Here is a 9,507-nt window from a genome sequence, read left to right on the forward strand (position 1 = left end):
ATCAGAGTTTTCCCCACTATGCTACATGGGCCAACACTACAAAATCAAACCTGACAACTAAAACCAGCTAATGAGGAAGAAATGTGGGTTGGGAATGAGAGAAGAGATGGGGATTCTTATGAGGACTAGAAAATTCAAGATAGAGGCAGCGGTGTCTGGAAATGTCAGTGTTTATTAAACATTTAAGGACATTTGGAGGTGGTAGAAGAAATGTACAGAATGTGGAAAAATCCTAACAATCCCCTGCGCCTGGGAGCGCAACCTCTTCCTTTCCCTCCTGTTCTCCTGTGGTTTTGCTGTTTGCTGTCTCTTTATTTATTTCTTAAAGCCCCCTACACCACCCCTGACCCGTGAGGATCCATTTTTCTCTCTCTCCTTCCCCAAATCTTGAGTCTCAGAACTCTGCTCCAGGGTGGTCAGAGGGCATCAATCATGTAGCTGAGGTCTGAGGATCAGGGGTCCCACTGCGTGGGCTGGCTGGCTCTCCAGAAGAGATAAAGACTTAGCAGGGAGTGGGGAACTGCAAAAGCCACATGACGTCATTGGTCCTCAGTCATGGGAGCATGGGCTCAGATAAACAAACAGAAAAAAATATGGTGAACAAATAAAAAGTACTCGACAACCTAGATAAACCCCGATGGAGAGTCTGGTCTAGATGATGTGGATTTGAGCCCAAAGACAAGAGTGTGGAGCTGGGCCTCTGAGGGAAGGAAAAGAGAGAGCAGGAAAGAGCCAGGGGGATCAGCTGGGGTGGAGATGGGGGGGGATGGGAAGGTCAAGTGGCCTGTTGTTGGGCAAGGTCTCTTTCTTCTCGGTGCCTGAGGGACAGGCACCAAACACGCAGCCCTTGGGGCAGGCGAGGAGTAGGGTTAGTCCCTAGGCTCCGAGAAAGCCGAGGGGTAAAGATGAGGGAGGAACACAAGAACTTGGAAAGGAAGGTTGAAATGAAACTTTACATCTCATTGGGAGGTAAGGGCAGGGCAGGGCTGAGGAGCAAGAGGAATGCACCTAGACCTGGGAAAAGAGGAGCCTAGGTCCCCCTGCTCTGACAGGGCCTAGAAGTGACCGTCACTTGTCCGATTCCAGGCCCATCATGTTCTTGAGGGCGTTCTTGAGGCTGGTTCTACTGGGGGACTTGACTGCAGGCCGGAGTTCTGAGCTCTGTTCATCTTTACGAAGCTCCATCTCGATGACCACCACCTGAGAGCCTTTGGAGGACTCCGTTGCAGACCCCCGACCCCCCGCCCGGCCCGCTAACCGCTATTTCTTATCCTTGCGAGACTCCCCCAGCCCTTTAGACTTCTTCTCACTGGCAGCTTTGGTGCTTCTGCTGTGGTCCAGCATGGCATACAGCACTGGCGTCTGCGGGGAGGGTTGCACACATCAGCTTAGGTCTTGACCTCTCCCACCCATCCCTCGCTTGTGTCCCGGGTTCCCAGCGTTCCACTCCCCAGTTTCACATCTCGCTAACCTGACGCCCGCGCTTCGAGGAGTCCTTAGAAGACTTGTGAAATTTCCCCTTCTCCATGGCACTGTGGAAAGAGGGGTTGCAGCAGGATTGGTCTCACTGGAACCTATTCCTAGCGAACGCACTTACTCTTTTCTTTCGCCCTCCCACCTCTGAATCAGTCTGGGGGGGGGGGTCCTGGATAGAAGGTGGGGGGTCAGGCTCCGCCCCTTACCTGAGCCTCCTCTGCAGGGTCGCCTGCCTGCGCAGCCAGCAGTACCGAATCAGGTAGAAAAGCAGCAACAGCAACAGCACCACCCCGAGGATGCCCCCGATCACGGCTCCCAACACCACCCCATACCTAATGGGCACTAGGAAGGGACAAAAAAAATAACGTGGGTCGAAGGGTAGGTAACAGAAGCCTGTATCTATGTTGCTTCGCACTACACCTATTTCCAGTGGTTGGAAATGTGAAAATTCTAGCCAAGACTGCCTTTTGCCTCCCTTCCCAGCGTTTTGTTTTTTACTATTATTTTATTATATATATATATATATATATATATTGGTGTGGGCAGGGTCCCATGTAGCCCAGATTGGCCTTTGAATAGTTTTTGGGTACTTGCTACGTGGCCTTGAACTTCTGATGGATCGGCTTCTACCACTGAAGTCCTAGGATTCCAGTCAAAACCACCATGCCTATCCCCACAGCTCCCTACCCCCACCCGTTTTACTATATATTTTAGCCTGGTCACTATGTGACCCAGGCAATCACCTCCTCAGCCTCCCCAGAGCTAGGATTAAAGGCTCACATTGCCACATCCAGATTAGTTAAGGCTGTTTGCCCTTCCCCTAGCCTATCAGCCCTTCCTGATGCCTTCTTTGAACTGCTTCCCAGACCCCTGTCCCTTGTCCCTTCTCATACCTTTTTCAAAGACATAGAGTGTGACCTGAGAAGTCTTGCCCACTATGTCTGGTGGGTTTTTGACATCACAGGTGAAAGTGCCATTGTCGCTGTAGTCAAGGTTGTGTATGACAATGGAGCCGTCCTTCCAGCGAGGGTCCCCTACCCACTGGATGCGCTCTTTGAAGGTCCCCACTTCGTCGATGTAAGGTTGTCCTTTGGCATAGTGGAAGATCTGTGAGAAATGAGGGAAATCATGTGAGGGAACCCTAGTGTGAAAACTGCCGAAACTTGGCTCCAGACTCAGAGTAACAGATCTTGACCCGGGAGAGGGAGGGCAGTGCACACAGGTCGCAGGCAAGGTGACAAAGACTGTTTACTTACCATGCTACAGTTGAGTTTATGGCTCATAAAATAGCTTCCCTCTGTAGCCCAAGTTCACTTTTCCGTGGTTTGAAGCACCCTGCTATCTAACTTCAGGACACTCCCTACCCCGCCCAGCACACTCACCGAAATGGCATCTCGGCCCCCTTCAGGCTGGTAGCGCCAGGTAAAAGAGATGTCATCTGAGACCCATTCACTGGACCAGAAGGAGCAGTGCAGGGTCACCTGGGAGCCCACAGCACCATAGACTTCCCTGTCTGTGTAAACCACAATGGCCAGGGCCGGGGACAGCACTGTAAGAAGAAGAACATGAGATGCACACACTGGCCCAGTCAGACATGGAGAGGATGTGAGACCAACCAGCCATCAAGGGCTGGGACGCCGGTGAGGCCGTAGCAAAGAAACAAACACATCTGGACGAATTTGGTTGGTGAATGTAAATGCTTGCATCAGCCCACAGTCTCAGCAGAAAGACTGCTCCTCATGTCTGTGGCCATACCACCTTGAATGTATCCCATCTTGTCTGATCTCAAAAGCTAAGCAGGCTCAGGTCTGCTTAGTGTTTGGATGGGATGCTTCTTTAGCGTGGAGGAGATAGATTAGTGCTTTTCTGTAGGATTCTAGAAGGCGGGTGGTGTCCAGCTCTCACTTACCCGTTTAGTCTCCTTGTTCTCCTTTCTCCCTTCCTCCCTCCCTTCCTCCCTCCCTTCCTTCCTTCCTTCCCTCCTTCTTTCCTTCCCTCCCTCCCTCCCTCCTTCCCTCCCTCCTCCCTCCCTCCCTCCCTCCCTCCTTCCCGCCCTCCCTCCCTCCCTCCTTCCTTCCTTCCTTCCTTCCTTCTTTCCTTCCCTCCTTTCCTTCCTTCCTTCCCTCCTTCCTCCCCCCTCCATTCCTCCCTCCTTCCTTCCTTCCTTCTTTCCTTCCTTCTGAGGCAGTTTTACTACAGCCCATAGTTCTCCTAGCATTTATTATCCTCCTGTCTCAGCCTTCTGAGTGTTGGAATGACAGTCGTGTGCCAATGGTTGATAGCTAACGTTTTTGTTTTTGCTTTTTCCAAGATAGGATTTCTCTGTGTAGCCCTGGCTGTCCCGAAATTCACTCTGTAGACCAGGTTAGCTTCGAACTCAAAGAGATCCGCCTGCCTCTGCTTCTTTTTTTTTTTTTTTTTTTTGGTTTTTCGAGACAGGGTTTCTCTGTGGCTTTGGAGCCTGTCCTGGAACTAGCTCTTGTAGACCAGGCTGGTCTCGAACTCACAGAGATCCGCCTGCCTCTGCCTCCCGAGTGCTGGGATTAAAGGCGTGCGCCACCACCGCCCGGCTTTTTTTTTTTTTTTTGGCTGCCTCTGCTTCTTGAATGCTAAGATTAAAAGTGTGCACCACCACCACTCAGCTTATTTGTTTGTTTTAGACAGAGTCTTACTATGTAGCCCTGGCTGACCAGGAACTCAATATGTAGACCAACGGGACTCACAGAGATACACCTGTTGCTGTCTCCTGAGTGCTGGAATTAAAAACATGCGCCACCGTGTTGTGCATGCACTCTTATAAGCTGTTAAAGCAATACCAATAAAGATAATGTCTCCTTTGACACTTACTCTAACAACCAATTTCTTTCCTAATGTCTTCACCCACTTTGTACCACCATTACTAGTTAGTAAATATATTTTCTCTATGTATAAAACCCAATATAAATGCAATACACTCAAGATATATCTATGCTTATAACAAATGGCTAACTTTGTTTTGTGGAGCTTTTTAAAATATGATGTATATACATATTGCATTATAATTTACTTTTTTGTTTTGAATTAAGAATTTATGTATCTGGGATGGCTTTCCGTGCTGACTCATAGACATCATTCCATACTGAGCAGTTTTATAGTATTTCACAGTACAGCAAATTCAAATTCTTACAAGAAGACAGAAGGAGGATGAAGAAGAGGAGGAGTAGGAAGAAGAAGAAGACAACTAGGAATCTGAGTCCTCTTGCTGGCCACAATTATCCTGTCTGCCTGCTGCATCCCTGGTTGCCCTTTAGTTTGCTCTTTACTGGGGAGCCAGGGAAGAAGGACTTCATGTCACTGTTGGGAAAAACTAGGTATAGAGTAAGACACAAAGTCCAGCACTCAGGGGACTCTGTATGTGAACCTCTGCGGTTCACCCATCTTCCCTCGTCTTGGTCACACTGGCCCACTGCCATCCATATAACCCACCCACACAAGGAGAGTCATTCCAAGGAGACTGTGTGTGGGCTGGCCCTGGGCACAACTGTAGACTTTTCTGTTCTTTAGGAGGGGGCAACCAAACAAAGTCTCATTGTCTAAACAGTGCTGGAGGCTCATGCCACACCCACTCTCACCCTTGTGGTCCTAAATTCTCCACCTCAGCATGCAATATCTTTTCTTTGCTTCCTGGGAATTCTACCTTAGAGCATCCTTGGGAATCCCCAATATAATAAAGAGGGTTATTCATTGGTTCTGACTCCTATTCCTCCTATTCCATCATCAATCTTTGTTCTTCTCAACGTGCTCAGTGGTTCTATGGGTGGGACAGAGCTTTCGCCCCCTTAGATTCCCTAGCTCCTCATTTCCTTTACCAAGGCTTCCCCCAACTTCCTATCTTCATCATAGTCTTGGGGAACCACAGAAAGCCCAGTATGAACCAAAAAAGTCTAATTTTTGGATATACAACCCAAAGAGTTGAACATGACCAAGGAAAGAACCTTAGATTTTCTAACCATTCCCCTCCCCTGCTGCTCATCCTGCCCTTACTCCAGCTTGCGTTTGGAAGACAAGGCAGTTTGGAAGGACCCACTTAATTAACCTTGCTTTCTGATGTTCTCTTGCTCACTCAACATCTGTCAGAGGTAAAGGACAAGGTTGGTCAGTTTAAAGAAGACGGCTTTAGTGGACAAGATCTTAGGATTCACTCATATTATAGACAAGAGGCCACAGGCAGAAACCCAATCTAAGAAGCTGAGACCTCTGAGGGTGGGCTCACTCATTAGTTTATATTGCCTGGCTTTTCTTTTCTGGGAAATTAAGGTTGGGTAGCTCTTGCACCACTTGGGAATGAATGGGGTTCAGAACCCAGCATCTGATCCTGTTCTTTGTCGTACCCCTCTTTGCTTCTTGATGGGCTGTCAGCGTGGATCTGGGGACATCTGACTGGTTTCCAACCTGGATGCTCAAGGAAGTTTTCTGTGATCTCTTTTACTATGTCTTTTCAAGAAATACCCTTTCTGCTTCCTTTAAATGATATATCCCTTCCCTCCCCACATCTAACATAGCACCCCCTTCCTGCTCTCAATTGCTGTGAAGAGCGCAGTGGGGACCAGGAGAAGTTGCTGAGAGAACACCTGAATCTCAGGGTTCCAGGACTTGGGGTCTCCACTTACCCAAAGAAGAGAAGAGCAGGGCAGCCAGGATAGGGCTGGGGCTGGATGAGGGAGCCCCAGGAGCCATAGCTGGGGTAGGGGCTAGGGCCCAGAGCATCTGTGGGGTGGAGAAAGTGGGGGACAAGGAACTGAGCAGGGTTTTCTGGAACCTGCTTAAAATCCCCTGGATTCCCAGCATGAGGAGGCTGTCCTGAGCCAGTGACCAATTGCAGCCTGGCATGTGTGATTGAGAGGTGGTTAGGAGGGTGGCAGGGGGCATGGAGCAGAAGGGGCATTGTATACTCTGGGTGGAGGGGTGGGAGAACACATACCACCCCATACACAGAAAGCTTTGTATATTCTGACCTCCCCCTACCCTAGGCTGGAATGTTGGGGGGGGGTGAGGGAGAGGGACTGAAAAAGGGACACAGACACCCTTCTCTGGGGAATAGATAAGCTAAGAAACCTATATCCAAAAGGCCATGCAAAGGCTTCCTTCTTAGCCTCCTTGCCTGAGAGCCCTAGGACCTAGAGGCCAATTTCTTTCAGAGAACTCCCAAATTAGGATGTCCCATGTTGTTCTGATTGCTACGGCAACACTGTAGCCTCCTTGAGATGACAAAGCCCTTTGGGAACAACTTTTTCCATCTCCCTGAATCCTAGGAGATTCTACCTAGACAGAAGCTTTTTTTTTTTTTTTTTAAACTCAGAAACTTCCAAGAAGCCCAAATCTCCCCCTTTTGTTAGGAAACCCTTCAATGCCTTCTGCTGTGCAGCAGTTTAAACGAGCAAAGGCACATGTTGTCCTGCGTGCTGGCCATTTGAAAGTATAAGAATTGCTGGTATTCAGATGGTAAGTCGGTTCTGCCTGTAAGCTCAAAATCTAGTTTGAGGAGGCAGAGGGGAGAAACAGCCAACAAACTCATCAACAGCCAATGAACAGAACGCTGGGAATACCACACAACACCAACCACTCACTCCATCAGGAAGCTTAGGTTCTTCAAATAACCTTCACTTAATATATGGAGTTCAGGCCGGGCGGTGGTGGCGCATGCCTTTAATCCCAGCACTCGGGAGGCAGAGGCAGGCGGATCTCTGTGAGTTCGAGACCAGCCTGGTCTACAAGAGCTAGTTCCAGGACAGGCTCCAAAGCTACAGAGAAACCCTGTCTCGAAAAACCAAAAAAAGAAATATATGGAGTTCAGAGGAAGGAGCAGCCAGATATAGGGGACAATGTTCTATAGGGACCTTGAAGGAGAAGTGCTATTTTGAAAAGGGGAAAAGAAGGGACAATGGCTAGAAGGAACAGCAGAAAGCAGAAGCAAAAATAAGTCTCCTCCTGCCACTGTGTGTGTGTGTGCGTGTGTGTGTGTGTGTGTGTGTGTGTGTGTGTGTGTGTGTGAGAGAGAGAGAGAGAGAGAGAGAGAGAGAGAGAGAGAGAGAGATTTGTGAAGCTCTGGGCATATTTAGAGCAGATTATATACACCCATGTTGGATTTGCTGTGGGGATCTTAGGGTACAGTAGGAAACAAGTCTGAACAGGCAGCTTGAAGGTCTCAAATGACAGACTCAAGAGGGTAGACTTACTCTAGTGCACTGTAAGGATCTCCTCAAGAACTGAATTAGAGATGGGGAAATCAGCTCCAGTTTATGCCTGCCTTCCTGGCACTTAGGAAGTGGAAGCAGGAGAATCAGGAGTTCAAGCCTAGCCTGGGCTATAAGAGATCATCTCATCAAGCAAGCAAACAAGATGTGTGGAATGTCTACATGGCCAGAGTCTGGGATTACAGGTGTGCACTACTGTGTCTGGTTATATGTAGTGCTGGGCCTAAAAACTGGGGCATTGTGAATACTAGGCAATCATTCTACTCACTTGGCTACATGCCCAGCTTTACTATTTTCTATGTTTGTTTCTTTGTTGACCTTGCTGTAAGTTAGGTGGGCTGGTCAGTATATTCTTGTATCTTTGAGTCCCTATAGCACTTTCACAGACTGGCAAAAAGTCAATTATACATATATGTTCAATAAAATTATAAAAGACAAGAGATGGGACTGGAGAAATGGCTCAGCAGTTGAGAATACTGACTGCTGTCCCAGAGAATGGGGACTGAGTCACCTCAGCAAGGTGAGCACAGCACCCACAGCTCACAGGTTTGTAACTCCAGTTCCAGGAATCTGGCTCTCTCTTCTGACCTCCTGGAGCACCAAGCACACATTGTGGTGTACATACAAAACAAGTAAAACACCTATACATACTAAAACAAAACAAAATGAAAAAAAATAACAGAGCTGAGTTAAACAGGCATTCATTACATTTTACTTTTTCTGTTTTTGAGATAATGGTTTATGTAGTCCAGACTACCTGGAACTCAATCTGTAGCTGAGGACGACCTTGAACTCCTGATCTTTCTGCTTCTACTTTTGAAGTACTAGGATTGCAGGTGTGCCACCGAGCCTGGGTGCGAGAGGGTTAGAGTTCAATACCAGAAGGCTGTGTTTACTGATTAACCTGTTTACTTTTAAAAGCTGTTTTTTGTTGTTCTGTTTCTCCTGTTTACTAAATTTTTAAAAGCAGGGGTTTGGGTTTTTTATTTGTTTGTTTGTTTTGTTTCTCCTGTCTCTGGAGGCTGGCCTCAAACTCATGATCTTCTTATTTTAGCCTTCTAAGTGCTGGGACTACAGGCACCGCCACTATTCCCAGCATGAAACTTTTTTTTTTTTTTTGATGTATCCAGCACTGAACTGTGTTGCAGCCGTCTTGAAGATCAAGAAACACTGCAAAATAGATTCTTGCACTGAATAGAAGATTGGACGAGAGAACCTCTAAGGTCCCTTCCAGTCCCTAAAGTCTACGAAAGAGCATTGTCAAATGTTACAGAAATAGTATTATTCATTTGATGCAGGGGGAAACGCGAATTTGTGCTATTTAAATCCTGAAAGGAAAAAGGCAGGAGAGTGCTAGCGAGCTAAATATAAATGGGATCTGAATATTAACAACCGAAAGAGATTTACAATAGAATAAGTCGCCCTGCCCTCCCCCTTATTCTTTCTCCCTTTGCCCCGCCACCACAGCTCCCAGGGTCAGGAACTTTGGCATTCTATTTCATTCCTTTCTCACTTGCTCACTCTCTTTTCTCAGTTGAGAGTGCTCTGCAACTGATTTCGGTACTTGGATTCCTCAAAACCATTTATATACAGCACATATAAATCAAAAATGGGTTCTCCACGCCCCAGCTTCTTGTGGCTGTGGGTGTCACCCACATAGCGCTGAAAAAGAAACAAGGGAGCGTTGTCTTTGGCCGGTGGGAGTTTGGTTCATGTAGCAAGCAGCTCAAGCCCTGGAATTGTCAGGCCTAATGGAGGTGGTCAAAGAGGATCCCCGACCCTTGCAAATAATGGTGTA

At 47.7% G+C, this 9,507-nt stretch overlaps 1 protein-coding gene across 1 annotated transcript; it reads right to left on the reverse strand.

Moving 5' to 3' along the window:
* Positions 1-1,260: 1,260 nt before the first annotated feature.
* Mpz (myelin protein zero) lies at positions 1,261-6,222 on the reverse strand. The gene is made up of 6 exons (XM_038350032.1): positions 6,126-6,222; positions 2,859-3,025; positions 2,370-2,583; positions 1,683-1,818; positions 1,472-1,532; positions 1,261-1,362 (listed from the first exon to the last, which is right to left on the reverse strand). Exons 1-6 carry the CDS (start codon positions 6,220-6,222, stop codon positions 1,261-1,263), a joined length of 777 nt encoding a protein of 258 aa, XP_038205960.1.
* Between the last annotated feature and the right edge of the window lie 3,285 nt (positions 6,223-9,507).

The sequence above is a fragment of the Arvicola amphibius genome, chromosome 12 (genome assembly GCF_903992535.2).
Source record: "Arvicola amphibius chromosome 12, mArvAmp1.2, whole genome shotgun sequence".
In the NCBI taxonomy this organism is placed as follows: Eukaryota; Metazoa; Chordata; class Mammalia; order Rodentia; family Cricetidae; genus Arvicola; species Arvicola amphibius.

Excerpts from the sequence above, each read along its gene's own strand:
- Mpz (XM_038350032.1), bottom strand. The coding sequence starts at position 6,222 with ATGCTCTGGGCCCTAGCCCCTACCCCAGCTATGGCTCCTGGGGCTCCC. Across the intron at positions 3,026-6,125 it reads CCTGCTCTTCTCTTCTTTGG|TGCTGTCCCCGGCCCTGGCC; the intron begins GTAAGTGGAGAC and ends TTCTTCTTACAG. Across the intron at positions 2,584-2,858 it reads GGGGCCGAGATGCCATTTCG|ATCTTCCACTATGCCAAAGG; the intron begins GTGAGTGTGCTG and ends CATTTCTCACAG.